General features: G+C 41.4%; 1 protein-coding gene across 4 annotated transcripts in view; it reads left to right on the forward strand.

Moving 5' to 3' along the window:
- Nucleotides 1-16764, forward strand: part of si:dkeyp-14d3.1 (transmembrane protein 132C) — a 135720-nt gene extending 118956 nt beyond the window's left edge. For all 4 annotated transcript variants that reach the window (XM_020094097.2, XM_069524112.1, XM_020094099.2 and 1 more), the window contains exons 6-9: nt 4861-5069; nt 9668-9941; nt 13488-13679; nt 14908-16764. In XM_020094097.2, coding sequence (XP_019949656.2) covers nt 4861-5069; nt 9668-9941; nt 13488-13679; nt 14908-16077 — 1845 coding nt within the window. In that variant the 3' untranslated portion in view covers nt 16078-16764. The remainder of the gene's footprint in view (nt 1-4860; nt 5070-9667; nt 9942-13487; nt 13680-14907) is intronic.
- Nucleotides 16765-17518: the final 754 nt, after the last annotated feature.

Consider the following 17518-nt stretch of genomic DNA (forward strand, 5'->3'; position numbering starts at 1 on the left):
ACCTTTTTGGAGGTTTATCCTGTTTGAACAAATTTGGCCCGGCATGTGTAGGTATGAATAAAGCTCTGCCTTCATTTGTATGCTCCTTTTGGCAGTTGATAGGTTTGCTGTGTGGGCTGCGTGTTACACGTCAAAGTGTGTGTGGAAGGACAGCAGAACCTCATCTACAATCATTCTGCAGCTTCATGTGTCGTGGCAAAACAATAAGGACATTTTCAAAGACTTGAAGTGTCTATAATCACCATGGATCACATGACTACTTTTATGTAAGTCAAATATATCAGCCTGCCATTACTGTTATGCAGCTTTGCCAATGGCGGATCTAGGATTTTCCTAAATCAGGGGCCATAAAGGGGCCATGATTTACACAGAGGGGCCAATTATATTTGCAATATCAGTGGAAAAAACAGTGCTCAATTCCTGAATAGGTAAAGTGCACCATTCAGTCATAACTTGTTCACTGTTATCTTAATTTTTTTGGGTCATGCCACACATCATTGAATATATTGTTCAAATAAATTGTGTTTTTCAAAAAAGCTTATAGAAGATAAAAACTTTTAATAAATGGTCACATTTATTGTTCAGGACAGGGGCACAATACGATTTCAACTGGGGCAAGTGGCCCCCCTTGGGCCCCCTCCCATGGATGTTACAGCATCTTTCACTTGGATATATGATCAACTTTACAGTTTTCAGTTCACCCACTGCAGTGTTGCTTCAAACAGCTTCAGTCAGCTGTTCTTTTTAGCTTAGAAGAAGTTCCTATATCCAATGACCAACTTCAAACGATAGACAATATAAGTTAGTAACAAGATGAACAGCACATCTTAGGGGCAAAAGATTAGTTAAATAGAGATGGAATACTTGAATTCTTAATTCTCTGAATTTGCAGAGAAATTGTAAATATGCAGCTGTGAATGTAAAAAATATAAAGATATAGAATCCAGTTTAACACAAGCTTTAAATGTAATTTCAGTGTAATTTTAATATTGAGAAGGTCCAAACATTCTATTACGATCTCGTGCTTCCATAGTCGGGCATTAAACAAACAGTCTCACAGCATGCAGGTAGAAAAACTTTATTTCGGTTGCTTACACAGGAGACAATATCTAAACCAGAAAAACAAACGCAAGCAACCGTTGTGTATTCATGTGTTTTCCTGAGTATTAGCAATGAGCTGTAGTTACTCAAGGTCATGCTACGAGTGGGCTCTTACAAGCGCTGCTATCACGAAGCAGGGCTATTAGAATATGTAGAGACATTCCCAGTGCGTTGAAGTGAGCGCTGTAGCTTATGCAGAGGAGTCTGAGCGGCTTAATTGCTTCTGTCAAGCCAACTCTTGTGTACAAGCCAGAGACAGGCTCGGCCCACCTTCTTGCTCCCTACTCCCATTGCTCATAACTGCTTCGCATTTTATCTGTCTTGCGACTTGTTAATTTCCTTGGCTAGATCCAGAGACAGCCATATGTCCGCCATAAGTATTCTCCCGTTAGCTGCCTAATGTGTCTGATTAATGTGGCGGAGCATCCTCTCTGACGTTTATGATACTACGTGAATCAGAATGACGGAGCACACATCCTGCAGAGAGGGCGTATGAGGGGTTAAAAGGGGGTCGCTGATTGAGTAGGACGTGTCTTTATATGTTAAATTATTGATTTTTGAGTTATGTTGGCCAATAATGCAACACAGCAGGAAGGTGTAAGCACATCAGTGTAATGTTTTTTGATGGCTGGATGTCAGCTGCCATGTTTTCTATAATTGTTTCTGCTGAGATTGTTTGGGAATAGATTAAAGAAATGCCAGCAGGCAGTTCATTTCTCTGGCATGGGACAAACTGTAGCAGAACTGTATGTTAATAATCCCTCAGGCATTTAGACTTTCTTTTGCTACGGTGGAGAGAAAAATAAGACAGGAAAAATCTCATTTGTTTATCCATTCTTACAGATTAGTCATGTCACAGTCGGTCAGTGAATCTCACATAGAGCCCAGGTGTTATATACAAACCTAATGCTCATGTCAGACAAGTTGTCAGGCCCCGACTTGTGAGAGAAGTCTGAGATGAAGGGGCTGTCAAAGGCACTTCAGTCTCGGCAGACTGAGTGTGGTAAGAGAGAAAGAGACGAACAATGAGGGCTGATAAGGAGCAGGCACTCCTCTGACATCTTTATCAGTTCAAACACACTCTCACACTGGGAGCCCTGATGGAGCCCAATCTGCTCCATGACTGACTGTAGCCAGGGGAGTGACGCTGCCCTTGTAGAAATGTTCAAAAGCTTCATTAACCAACTCTGTCAATCCCTGTTACGTCTTCAGTGTCGTGTAGCAGCAGCGCGTGAGCAAGGTGCTACTATGACTGCTCTCTTTTTATTGACCAGAATAACAAAGAGCAAATATCCAATGATCCTGCGAGTGTGGAGAATGCAGGACATGTGCAGTCCCGGGGTTCTGATGGTTGGCTGTAGCCTTGAAGGATGCCCTGCAGCAGGATTTGTATCTTTCACACATCGGTTTACAAAGATTCTTGCCTCTCACTCAGTACAGTGTACAGACACAAAGTCCACTGCTCTTGTTGCCTTGATGTTGGAAAGCTTTGCCGTACCATTTTAAAATTGCCTCCTTGCGTTACTTTGAACTTGACTCTCAGAGGAATGACTCTGCTTTTCCCTCCACTTCATATATTTGAAATGTATTACCTCCACCAAGATGATTGTTATGTTTCTTTTTGGGTCTTTTGTCTGTCTGTTAGTTAGCAGCATTATGTAAAAGCAATTGGAAGGATTACCACAGTTAGTGGAAAGATGCAGTATGAGTCAGGAAAGAACCCATTCAATGTTGGTGCAGATCCTAATAAATGGATGGATCACATTGTCTTTAGCATTTCCCCATAGAATTCACTCAATCTATGGCAGTAGTGGCGTTCCTCTCACACGCAACAGATTCCGAGGTACACAATCTACCCTAATGTCAGATCTCTAAGTTTTTGGAGTTCTGAAATATCCTTTCTATTACTCCAGTAAAGAGTCTGAGTCTATTTCTGCCACTAGTTACGAAAAGGTAACAGTTAGCTTAAGTTAATTATGTAGAAGGTATGGTTATGGATAGGCAACTAAAACACATGATTAAAGCAACATTTTTCATCATTCATCATTTTATCTAAAACTAGCAGCTTTAAATTAATTTGAATGGTACACTGACTTGGATTAGGAAAGTACGGGGCTGTTTCATTTCCCCTCCTCGGCGCAAACACATGCTCTTGCACCATATAATTTTGGTGAGTGGGTGCAATCTCTGGAAATGCTGGAATCAAGTCCAGTAAGATCAAGAGTAATTTCTCACTAAAAACCAAAGTTTATATCGAATAATCAGGGAGGAATCTTTGAAATCATCAAGATTTCTCAATAGACTTTTGCTCAGTAAGAGTTCTTCATGTTAGGGAAGCTGTGGGTCATGAGGAATAAACACTGTTTGGTCGTGTTTCAGTTCAGTGAGTGGGACTACACGGTTGGAGCGCCGGTCAAGCGATTGATAGGCTTTGTTTTCTGTACATGAAAACCTCTTGACTGCTCAGGCTCGAAACTGAACAGAATTTATTACCACTTATGGCTGCAGAGGCTGCTGTGTTACTTCAATGGTTAAGGAAAGATTGTCTCAATAACAAGACAAATGATAAATACATATAGATTATGGATATCTCAAAATCAAATTTCTGGGGATGCTCAGCTTTTGTGCAGTCGGGTGACAGTGGTCTGTTCAGAAAACAGAGGAGATAATATGGAGAATGTGTCATGTCTGCTTTGATGAAGGCTTTCTAGCAGGTTCCCACACTCTCCACTAGTCACACACACACACACACACACACACACACAAACACGCAGTGCCGAGGATGACGCCATTTCAGGGAAATCAGCAAATATGTGCTTTCTTTTATACAAACCCACCAAATTTATTTTCCACAGAAATTCTCCTGCCGGCTTCACCCTAGAGGGAGCTCACATAAAGATGTAGAATCTGTCTCGCGCAAAGTTTTCCTCCTGGTCACAGAGGATGCCCTGCCGTGACTTCATGATGAATGGTTGTTTATGGTTTTATCTTGCTGTGGAGAAAAAAACTTGGAACGAGAAAAAGTATACGTTCCCCACACTGTATAGTTCCATTTGGTTCTTGCGATGGTAGTCTGCTATATGTTGGATACAGGATTGACAAAATTCCCAGAAAAAAAAAATTTACGGATTAATTAACTTTGTGTGTGTGTGTGTTAGATACCCCTCATAAGTTATAGTTGCATATCATATCATGCAAGGTTTAAAGAGAAAGAAGATTCTGGATGTTGGTCAAATTTACGTGTTCAAAGAAAAAGAGGAAGAAGCATAAGGGGCTTCAAAGAGAGCAACAAGGAGTTGTGTCTTTCAGTAATGCAAAATTGGCCCACTTACTCTCTTCCTAAAGCAATTAATGAAACAGATGGCTTTGAGTTTGGTCGTTTTATCAAGAGACAACTGCTCTCCTCTTACTAGTTTCCATCTGTTGGCTCTTCTCTTCGCTGTAGGCTGAACTATAATAGAAGAGCAGACCACGACCTGTTTTCCCTCTGGTTCAAACATGTCCTCGCTGCCCTCCTCCCTCCTTCCTCAAGTGTGGAGCAGATATAGAAGCTTTCATCTTGTTCAAAGTAGTTACAGGAATGCAGCATCGGTCGAGAGCTCAAGAGTGTAAAGGCTTATAATCAACCTGGTCCTGCAGTGTGCACTGTACAGCATATTGCACTGTGCAATTGACTGTGTAGTCATCTAGCTGTGCCGTCAGAAGAGCTCAACGTACGCCGCCCCTCTCTCTTAATCCCTCCCCTCTCCTCCCACGCAGGTGTCAGACAGGTGTGACTACGTCTTCGTAAATGGCAAGGAGATGAAGGGCAAGGTGAAGATGACAGTGAACTTCACCTACGGATACCTGAGTGCTCAGCTGGAGCTCAACGTGTGGCTCCCCCGGCTCCCTCTCCAGATCGAGGTGTCAGATACGGAGCTCAGCCAGATCAAGGGGTGGAGGGTGCCCATCGTTGCCCCCGGTCAGAGGTACTGTCATTTACAGGGCTGTGTGACAGTGTGTTCTGTTCTCTTACTCAACAAAGGTCCTGAATCTATTTATAACTATACAAGTAAAATATACGAGTAAAATAATTGTCTTAATATTAATTAATTAATATTACTTTTGCCAAGAAGGCTATGTTTTCTTTTTGCGTTTAATATTTTCTTTTATTCCTCAAATACATAACTCTACATAATGTTGTGTGTGAAATGTGATGCAGATCCCAAATCCTTTAAAATATGTGGTTTATGAGGACACTGTTGGGCCTTCTATTTTTTTTAGAAATTCACACAAATCCTGGATCTGACCCCTGATCAGGATCCACTCCAAACTTTAAGGGGTTCTTTCCTGACCCATACATACATTTTGTGGTAATGAGTCCAGTAGTTTTTGCTTAATCAAACAAACAAACAAACAGACAGGGGTGAAAACATTATAATAATTATAAACAGCAAGGACTGCAATTCAGCTTTAATTGTGTCATCCGCTCTGCAAAGTGCAATTCCCATATATTCTACTATTATCCAATATTATCCTTTTATTTTGAGTAGATACATGTTCTAACTTTTTTCTCATCCTATAATAATTTTCTGCTTCTAGATTGTCCTGTCAATGTTAATGAGTCATTTGTCCACCTTTGCAACCAGAGTTTCAGAGGTTAACAGCATTTATTCCAGGTGATGTGTCTGATTTCAAGCCTCAGATCAAATACTGTTGTGATGTGAGACTGAATAACGCTCCACCTGTCTCCTGATTCTGCTCCTGCTTGGCAGCTCTTGGCAGATAACAAAATGGCTGACCTGTGCAATATGGCTTGTCATTAGGACTGGCTTCAGGTGGCCTGTCATTGCCCTTCTTAATCGTCAGTAGGACAGAACATTATTAGAGCTGTCTGGAGGTCAGTCCTCTTCCCTAGGGCCTCATCACTAGCAGCACCTCTGCCAACGCCGCTGTGCAGTGCTACTCTGCAACTGTTGAAATCCATCAAGAGATGGAGCAGCTATCAGACTACCTGCAGTAATTACTTCTGGAAAAAAAAAGTTGAGGTTGAACTTGCAGCAATCCACCAGTGTGGCCACTCTAATTACCCCTACCTCCCTCCCTGCCCATTTTGAGTGACAGAGGTACAGCATTCGACTATTGCCATGGCTTGCCGAGGATGTTGCTTCCCCCTCCTGTGTGCTGGTTTGCCTTTATCAACTGAGACAGCAAAGTTGTTTTGTCAGTGTGGATGCCAGTACGACTGCTGACGGGCGGCAGGAGGCTTTGTTTCTCCCTGTCTTCCACCCGTCTTTGTTTATCAGGGGGAGAACAGGCGTGACCTTGCAAAGTATAGCGCTATGGCTGCTGGTGAGAATGGGCTTCGGTCCACTCACCACGAGCCCGCAAGGAAGTCTGCCAGTGAGTGACGGTAGTGGCCACGCTGAGGTGGAGGGAGAGAAATGAGAAATAAAGAGACATCAGGCCTGTTTGTGGAATAATGGCACAAGTACTCTTAACACAGTTTCAGACTGACTCTTCCTGTATGGCTCACCTCTTCCCTTGCCTAAGTCCTGTCAAAACAGGGACAAGAGGAGCCTGTGCCAACAGCAAACTTAGTGTAAGCGTAGCACTTGGGCATGTACATTCCTCTTTCACTCTTTGTTTAATCCCCTCGCTACCTTTTAATACTCGATTTGAGTATGTTTACAATTTATACTGTGTTGTCTTTCTGCAGTTAAACAAACAGCTACACTCAAATTCTCTGATACAAACACTAAACAAGATACAAACACTAAAACAAACACTGTTGTCAGATAGAGCTGCTTATATATAGAGGCAGCGTCGTCTATTTCTGTCCAAATGACCTTTGTCATGTTACTGCAGCAGAAAATAAAATGCAGCATCACGCCAAAACAAATACAGCGCACGATCCACAGGACACAACATAAATAAGGCTGCCACACACACACACACACACACACACACACACACACACACACACACACACACACACACACACACACACACACACACACATATTAATATGCAGCAACTCCTCTGAAGTCAGAACTGGGCCTGAAAGTGAATGAAGCAGGAAAAAAATGTGCTTTATGGTGCAAGTTGTTCTCCGTGCTGAGTGTGGTTTGTTTATTAGATTAACCTCAGATTAGATTATGAGATGGCTGCACAAACTGGCATATATCAGATTTATACCAGAGCTGAAATGGTTGGACGTCACTGTCAGCTTGTTTACTCCTGGATCCATTACATCTGTTTAATACCTGTACATATGAATGTCCTCATAAATATGCTGTTTAAACACTGATTAAGTGAGTATGTCAGTACACAACCTCTCAGCATCAGGGCCATTAAATAACAAATTCAGTTTACGCTCAAAAGCTTCACATTATGATTCTAAAAGCAAAGGAGAGAGACATTTAAAAGAATTGTAAATGTTCGATCACAAATTCATGATTCGCAACCTGTATGTGAACAAGTCTTATGCAGCTGTGAGTTATTTTGTTTTCATACAAATTCCAATGTTGGTCTTAAATAAACTGTGCTAGATTACATCGCGATGAAGTGTATCACAGGGCTGACATGTAGAGACAAACAACCATTCACACTTACATTCACACCTATTGGCAATTTAGAGTCGCTAATAAGATGATGTGTCTTTATTGGATGAAGCCAAAATACTTAGTGATTCAAAAGAACTCAAATCACCCCGTCCTAACCTGAAAATTTGATGCAGTTTTAATTCTGTGTAGAAAATATCATAAAAGTCATGAGTGGAGGGGGTAGTTCTGTTGAACGTACATTGAATGTGAAATAAAGGGCAAACTCAAAAAAAATAAATTTTAGAGACAAACAGCTTTTCATGCTGATCAGCACACATCCATCCAGGTCCTGTGTGGTGGGAACAGAACTGATCATTTGACTTAAGTCTAATCAGTCAGTACAGGTGATGTCACACTGTTCAGTGTCGTGATCATAGACTGTATATAAAGGTCATGATTTAACTACATTTGAATGGACGACAGCTGATATTTTTTTGTTCTGAGTTGTTTGTTCACCGTCAATCAAATCTGATCAAACCACATCCACACAGTCCTAATAGAATAGATTCCAACTTTATTGTTTCACTGTTTGATGTGAACTTGTGGCCTCTTAAGTCATGAATATTTCATGTGGTAGATAAATACTTTGATGTGAAGGTTTCAGGGGCACAGAAAGTAAAGAAAAGACAGTGAAACAGTGTTAGTAAAGCAACAATAAAATATTTGCTTATTTAATAGTAATACATTGGTTAAACTTGACCTGCAGATGAGTCTTTAGCTCTTGATGAATCAAGATAGAACCAAAATTAGAGTAAATATTACTGTGAATTGATGTTAGTATGTTGCATGTGAAAGGTTTTAAACTCCACAACTCTGCATCTCACTGTACTTGTTGCTTTTCTCTGGAGCGTGCTGCCAACATCTTACTCCCACCGCTTCACGTGCAGTCAGATTTCTCAGGGGATTCCGTTAGAAAGGGACAAGTTGAGGGGATAATCGCAAGTAAAACAGTTTATTTCTTTTCTTCTCCCCCTGTATCATTATCACAACCTTTGCTTGTGTGTGTTTGTGTTAGAGACGGACGAACAAATGACAATGATTAGACAGAGTGGCAGCTCTTTAAGCTCTTACTACAATGTGTGATTAGTGGTTTTGTTGACAAAGCACTTTTTCTGTTTGCAAGTATCCCAATTGTGTCCCAGTGTGAGACTGAAGAGCTGCAACAGCGCTTCCTCTCCCAGATCAAGCATTCAAACATTGCATTCTCAACCTCTCTGTCATTTTTATAGAGCTGTTTGTTGAAGCAAAATTAAAAACAGAACAGTTATGGACCAAATCTAATGACTTTGCAGCTGTAACCATTTAAACCTAGTTTGTCATTCTTCAAGCAGTTTTACTGGTGAGAAAGAGCTGAGTCTCTGTTGCTGATTTGTTGCCTACAGTAATAAAATTAGATTTGCCAGCAACAGAGCGATCAGGGAGGCTATTAAGTAAAGCAGTAGGGAGGTGTGCACATTCACAGTCCAGACCCGGTGCTCCTTGATGGTGAAGGAAAGTCGCTGAAGGAGGAAAATGGTTAGCCATATGCTGGACTGTTCATTACTGGATCCTTGTCAGGTAAACATCCCTGTATAAATTACTCTGCTGAGTGAGAGTCCATCTGGCAGAGGTCGGTTTAAGTGGGGACGCTGCTAAAAATACAACAAATTGCACGTTAATGCAGAATTAACAGAAAAAACAAAGTACAGCTGAGGCTGAAGAGAAAGTCACTAGTGTTGCAGGAGTTGGACACTAAGTATTTAGATGTATTTAGACCCTGAGGAAAATCAATGCATGTATGAAATTTTAGGGCAATCCAGTAGTTGTCAAGACATTTCTCCTCATGTTGGCGGCAAAGTCATCAAGATTCCTCCTCTGGGGACCATTAATGTCTGTACTGAATTTATTGGCAATTTATCAAACCAGTAAGTAGTTAGGTGAGATATTTCTGTCTAGACCAACCACCAGTGTTTATGAGGGATGTCTTTTCTTTTTATTGTCAGGTCCACACGGGACAGTGACGATGAGGACGATGAAGACAGACGAGGACGAAGCTGCACTCTGCAGTACCAGCACGCCATGGTTCGAGTCCTCACCCATTTTGTAGCGGAGTCAGCAGATCCCCGAGGTCAGGCGAGCTTCATGCTGGGCACCGATTGGCAGGTAGACATAACGGAGCTGGTGTGGGACTTCCTGAAGGTAGAGGACCCGCAGATTGCACAGCTGCTGGACAGAAGGATACTGATGGGACTAGACGTGGGGATGACCACAATTCAGGTAGGTCATGTATCTGCTTTAAACAGGCACTGCTGCTTTAAAGGTTCAGTGTGTAGAATTCAGTGACATCTAGTGGTGAAGTTGAATGTTGCAGCTGAATACCCCCCACCTCACCCTCCCCTTCCAAACATGAAAGAGAACCTGTGGTAGCCTCCAGGTGTCATAGAAAACTCAAAAGGTGTTTAATTTGTCCACTCTGGATTACTGTAAAAAAAAAACACATGGCGGCCTGTATAGCGAGAACTCCCTCCCGATGTAAATATAAAGTATTTATATACAAAGGGCCCATTGTAGGGTAAACAATAATTCATACATTTTAGATGAAACATTATTTTATATTCAAAATATGTTTGATTGATGTTTTTGCCTCTGTCCATTGGTTGGGTTGTTTGATTGCTACTCAATGGATTCCCATGGAACTCTGTGGAATGATAGGACATGGGCCAAGAAAGAAACCAGTACATTTTGGGGTGGATCCAGACAAAGAGGCGAGAACAGGATTTACATTTTTTGACATTTTCACAAATAATTGATGGATCTTGATGAAAAAATCAAGCATTTGTAGTGAACTGATGTAGCTTGATTGAATTTAAGAAAATTGTTGAGCCTTGGCGGAGGTAAGTGCTCTACTGAGTGCAATTCTAGACTTTTTTTTAATTTGTTTTTGGATATTCATTTCAGTAGCAATTTTGAGTTTTGAGATTCTACTCATCAAGATTATTGCTGGCATCAGTCAGACGAGCCAACTATCACTAAACAATCATAAAGGTTTGGATCAAACTCCCACACTAGTTATACTTATTTGGAATTGAGGAGGAAGATGAGCTGTAACATCATTACCCTGGTTGTGTAAACATCCACCACAGTTTAGAGGTTCTGTTTTTAACGTTCTGTTTCAACAACTTTTTGGGTTCAATATTTGTTTTCACCAATTGCAGTTTATTTTGTTTTTTTTGCATTTGTTAGAGATCATTCTCCCCTTGTCTGGGCTTCACTGTAGTAACATGGACAAGATCCCAGCTCTCGACAGCTACTTTAATAACTCGAATGTTACCATCATGTATATAAATGACAATTTGAACAAAAAAATTTTCATATAGGTTGATATGGAACACAATGTATAAGAATTATATTGATATATATTGAACCTGTGTTGTATTGCTATTGATGAACATTTTATTGTTATATTTTTTTATATTGTTTTATTGCCCAGCCCTAGATAGAGCTATGAAAATAAGACCAAAGTTGAAATAAGCCTGAACTACTGTTTAACTCAGTGGTGTTTTCTAAATAAGCAGGCCCAAATAATAAGGCCACTCATGCCAGTGGCATTGTTGTTGCAGGATTTAAGGAACACTATTAATTATAATGTTCCACTTGTGCCACAGCCTCCCAAATTAGGTCCATGCTTCCTGTCCAGCTACTTGTCCTTCTCCCACAAACCATTGGTGCTTTGTGAAAGAGAAAAATGAGAAAAAACAGTGAAGCAGAGCTGGGACCTTATAAAACTAACATTCATTTGTGAATACATAAATATTTTTTACTTAGAGCAGCATAATATTTGTATATAATAATAATATAATGAGTAGGGCTGTGCAATAGTACAATAAAATATATCAAGATAAAATTGTTCAGATCACATCGTTGATATCTGTAATTATCACAAGAAATATCTTATTTGTCCTTAAATAATTTTATTTTAAGTAAAAATGTTGCTTCTGAGGTTGTGGCTTTAAACTCTTAATGAGCAGAGAGTGACAAAGACTTTAAAAACAGGAAACCATTTTAATCAGAGACATATAAATGATGTGTCACACAATGCAGTAGTAGTATATCAATATATATTAAACCTTTGTTATATTGCTATTGATGACAATTATATTGCATTAATTATTGATATTGTTTTATTGCACACTGGAGCATTTTACATTTTTACAGGTGCCTGTCTCTTTTCTTGTATTTTGGTTTTCTAAAAGCTCAACACTTTGCTGAATTGACCAAATGAGAAGACAGCGTAAAAGCTAAGTTCGTGATGAACATGAAAAAAAAGCGTAAGAGTCATATTTACACTGGAGGATCAGTGCCTGCTTCAAATCTTATCATGTCAAGTTATTCCTCAGGTTTGTCCCAAAATCTGATGACACACAATGTAAAATGCACTGCAGAGTGCGGTGGAGGCTGCCAATGCTCTTGGCAAAGGTCTCTGTCAGTAATGACAGAACATAATGAGGTAATTATTTGAATGTTTTGAAACTAATATGGTCATTATTTTATGTTTAAATATCACCCATGTTCAAATTATCTGAATTATGAAAACCACCATGTCAGAGAGCTATTTTATTCATATGCTTTATTCAACTTCACTGCAGTACATCATTATGTCAACACAGTGTGTTATAATAATATACTGCAGGGGCGTGAGCATATTGTTTATTCCAGGGACGAAACTAGATGCCGATGTCATGGCGGCAGTTTGACTAGAATCTCCTTTTGTCTGGAGCAGACAGGTGCTTATTTGTGTGTCACAGGCTTCACTGCAGGCTCTCAGCAGTGAGCAGGTCCTCGCTCTCGGCCCTTTGGGTTGTCATGCTCTTCAGGCTAACTGGATGAATATCAGCATCCTAATGACATCTGTGTGAGTGGGATCTGCTTCCCAGTGCCAGGGACTCATCTGTCTGTCAGCCTGCAGATGTGTCTTCACCTCCGCAACACAAAGGAAGCACAAAACTGGAAAACATTTGCAAACGCAAAAGGTCGGACAGGCGCGCCACATGCCACGCAGACTGATGATTGCATGCAGAGAAAGTCACAAATCCCTCTGGTGGTATTCATCATAAACACAGTTAGGTAGTTAGTTAGTTCCTGCTTCAGTTTTGGGGTTAAAGTGTTCCTCTCCTCTATATATCCACGTTAATCAAAGGGAATGGATTCTTACCTACAGGAAGTATGGGGGTGGGAGGGTAACTAAGTGCAGTTGTTGTTTGATCCACATAGCCTGAATAAAGAGCTCAAATAAAAAGTAGTTTTTATGTATCGTTTTGCATATTGTGAGGGGGCTTGTGAGTCTTTTATGTTAGATGAAACACTTGGAGAGACACTTTCTTAAATCGCCTATAACCCGCTGGTAATCCGCTTTTTTCATGTCGCTGACTTCCTCGCTGCTCAGTGCTCATTGATGTGGTATTTTTATTTCCCCACTTACCAGGAATCTCCTGTCAATCAAGTGGCGTGACCACTGCTGATTTATATCTGCTCTGATTTTCTGTTGATAAAGTTTCTATAGGTAGTTTTCTGTTTCTCTGTTCAGCTGCTGTTGCTGTCACTGTTGGGACAGACCTCCCCAGCCCTGAGTGTTTAAAGTAGTAAATGAACACTGCAGTAATTGATCATATACTAGACAGTTACAGCTGACAATGACGTATTTGAGATAAATATTGTGGAGGAAAATCCCAACTCTTCAGCTTTAACTTTTAAAATTCCTTTTAATGTTCAAATCTATAATCTCTTCCCCTCAATACCTCACTGTCTTTCTTTTCCACATTCTAGGTATTGTCTCCTTTGTCAGACTCCATCCTGGCAGAGAAGACTGTGACCGTGGTGGATGACAAAGTCACCATCACAGAGCTGGGGGTCCAGCTGGTGACGGGGCTCTCCATGAGCCTGCAGCTCAGTCCAGGAAGCAACAGAGCCATTGTGGCCACCACGAACACACAGGAGGTTCTGCAGAGCCCCAAGCAGGTCAGTACAAGAGCCCTGAAGTAAATTCTGAAACAAAAATGTATGAATGTATTGCTTCATGGTTCAAGTCTCCCTTAGCCACCAAAGCTAAATATAAAGGCCTCAGTTTCAAAATCTCTTGATCTAATACGCTTAAAAAGAAAGCTGTCATTATTTCCGAACAATATTCCACCAGTTCTGATTAAGACAGAACAGTGATCATTTGTTTTACACCTTTATTTGGTTCGATTGACACAATTCAACTTTATATATCTGCAGAAACCAAATCTGTGCATTCTGCAGCCTTGATTACTGTGCAGAAACAAAAAGGCTTTCTTCCAGATTCCATTTCACACTATCAAGGTCCTTGAATGAGCAATTGTACAATCACAGAACGCTATGAGTGTGCATGTGCCCTTGTACACGTGACGTTTGTTTGTTCCATTCCTAACCCTCTTAACGCAGAGGCTTGAAAAGCCAGAGTGTGACAGAGAGCGTTTCCAGAGGCAACTAATAGTAACAGGAGCTTAATGACGGAGCATGCAAAGGCAACACAAAACAGCGAAAATATGACTTGGAGACCAAACTTGGCCATTCTGTCACGTTCTCATTCGCCCCGGCTACTCTCATTGTGGCCTCTTTGATCTGCCCATCAAGCTCTCTTACCCACTGTTCCTTTTTTAAATTCCTCTTCCCCCACTTCGTCCAAGAAAGGAAGGATGGGGTGAGCACAGTTATCTGACCTATCTCCATATGCAGATGAAGAGAATCAGGCAGCACTGCACTGGAAGTCCTCTGGTGGCAGTAATTAGGGATCATTGGGGATTTGTCCTTAAGCAACTTTAAGAAATTAAATATGAGAAAGCCGTAGGATGCTGACTGTACAGCAAATCTTCATCCCAACGAACAACATTTAATGTTGCTGTCTGATCTTCTGCACATATCTTTGAATCTGTATCCCTCTTATCGTAGACAGAGCTGCAGCTGAGATAGCAGAACCACGCCTCTTAGTCAGTTTGTATTCTACTTACAATGTCTTACAGACTTACATCTGAAATTTCCATACATAGTGAACTATATGTTAATGTGTTGCATTGTCCACGGGTTGCATTGATAAAAGGAAGAGTGAATGTGATAATAATCAGTGCTTCATTTTTACTAAATCACAACACTGCGTCAGAGACTATTCATTTTCATTTTTTCTCTTATAATGCTGTATTGTATTTTTTGTGTGTGTGTGTGTCCATAGGAGGCCCTGATCAGTGCTTGGCTTCAGTTCAGCGACGGCTCACTAGCTCCTCTAGACCTGTACAATTCTGAATTTTTTGTCCTAACAGCCACCTCTCTAGACGAGGAGGTGGTAACAGTGCAGCAGGACCCCTCATGGAAGTGGCCAGTCATCGTGACTGAGGCGGAGGGCCAAGGCCTTCTGGTCAGAGTGGAAATGACTGTTTGTGAAGTCTGCCAGAAGTTCAAGCGGCGCAGCATCCTGGCAGCAGGGAACTGTAACATCAGGGTGAAGTTTGGTCACAGTGATAGCTCGAGGGCAGGCAACAGCGACTACAGCCCTGATGGAGATGATTTAGACAACAGAGGCAGGCTCTCCCCCTCCCAGGACAGGACTGGACTTAACACCCACTATTATGGCAGCTCCATCTCTGACATGGAGGACGGGGTGTTGAGGAAAGCCACCACCACTAGAAGCGCGATAATTCGCCGCCCCAATGGGGATAAACTATCAGATGATGGTAGCCAGGATATGCCAATTGACTTTGCTGACTTCCCTGCACAAGTGGACCTGCCCCGTGGCCGCAACATGGACGATGACCTCATTCAGACTGCTCGTGGGCTCACAGACCTCGAAATCGGCATGTATGCCCTGCTGGGTGTCTTCTGTCTCGCTATCTTGGTCTTTCTCATCAATTGCATCTCCTATACCCTGAAATACCGTCACAAGGAGCTATCCATTGAGGGACAGGAAAACATGAACCATGCCCATGATTGGGTGTGGTTGGGGAATGAGGCAGAGCTGCTAGAGAGTCAAATCAGCCTGTCGCCACAACAGGAGGAGCAGACTTCCATGATGGACTCGAGCAGTGGCCTCGAGGAAGGCAGCCATTTGCTGAATGGAGGTTCTGCCCAGAAGAGCGTGCAGGGCCAAGTGCACCGGACAGCAGACACAGGCTGCATAGCCAAGGACAGCAAAGGAGACTCACCCACCACTAAGAGGAAGCGTGTCAAGTTCACCACTTTCACCACCATTCCCTTGGACAGTAGCTACCCCACTGTTAACACACTGACGGGAAGCCACTGCCAGGACATTAAGTGGGTGTGCCAAGACGTGGAGCTGGGAGACTCCAAGGAGTTGCGCAATTACATGGAAAGGTTAAATGACAGTGCTTTAAAAGAGGTGGCATAATGTACTATGTGCACTTGTGACAAACTCACCCTTATGCCTTTCAGAGGAAAGTGGTCTGGACAGAAACCAGATCCCTAACAAGTGAAAGAGGAAGAAATCAACTTTAGAATCACCCCAAACTGCCAAAGGGTCATCACGTTCAAGAGGACTGTCTTGATTCCACAAGTGACTGATGGTGAATCACAAAAGAAAAATACAGTTTGTCAAAGAAAGAGGACATGAGGTGATTCTTTTCTTTCCATTTGTTGATCAGATGATTACCTTTTTATTACGACAGGGTTTAGATAGAATTCAAGTAATGGTCCCAGGACTTATCTGCAGCAACTATGACCTGTGATATTCAGACATGTAGATTTTAAAAAGACCAGTGACATAACTAGATAGATGTTCTGAATGTGTGTGTGCACATTAAATGGTTTTCGGAAGTTTTGTAACATTTTTGAATATTAATTTCTTACGCCAGATCCTTATTCTGGGGAAGAGTTCTGGAAAGGCCAAAGCAAGCCAAGAGAAACGTGTGCATGTTGTTGAGGAAAAAGAAAAGGCACAACTTTCCAGGTCATTCTCATCCTCCTTAACACGTCAGAAGACCTGTCATGTATATACTGAACAGTCTCCAAAGCATTGTATTGTTGCTCTGTATATTGTATTTTCATAACATTTAAGGAATACACAATAATGTCAAGAGCCTGTATCATCCTTTTATTGATCGTAAAGCTATTCTTGTCTCCTGTCTCGAGGTCAGCTGAGAAGTGTGGGTCACAAAAAATGGCCAATTAAACATTCACATTTGTATGGCAAGTGTTTTATGAGCAATTTACCCACACGCCACAACACAATATGTTACTGCTTTTAATGCATGCCAGTGGAGGGAGGCAGTGGTCATTAATATTCTCATCTCATCTGTGAGAACAACTAAAATGACAGCCAGCGTATGATGGGGCTTTTAAATAAATGGCTGAACAACATGGTAATGTGCCATTTCCTACTGCCACCACCCCCCAGTTTAAAGTTTTGTGAGCTTTGAAGGAAATGCCAATTAATGTCTCGTTAACCTCTGTCCCAGAGCCTCGGGGGAAAGCTTAATGATGGACAAGCAGGGATGTAATGTGCTCTGCATCTCTCAGGGATCATGCAGATACAAAGAGAGATAATTACGGGCAAGGTGGAAAATGTTTTCGTTTTTGGAAATGGATTATTTATTATAATTGCACAAACAATAATCATCTCTGAAAACTTCCTAAACAAAAGGCAGTCGGCTGAAAAATTACACTTTGCTCAGTGAGCGTTATTATCACAGTGGTGTTGGCTGATTGCGTTTTTTTTTTCCATCAAGCAGGGAAATATTCACAGTATGTATACTGTTGCTCTAGTGTGGCAGTACTACCTCAAGTAATTACAAATCAAGATTAAGATCAACTCAGTTATGTTAACAGTGAGC

The sequence above is a fragment of the Paralichthys olivaceus genome, chromosome 4 (genome assembly GCF_024713975.1).
Source record: "Paralichthys olivaceus isolate ysfri-2021 chromosome 4, ASM2471397v2, whole genome shotgun sequence".
Taxonomy (NCBI): Eukaryota; Metazoa; Chordata; class Actinopteri; order Pleuronectiformes; family Paralichthyidae; genus Paralichthys; species Paralichthys olivaceus.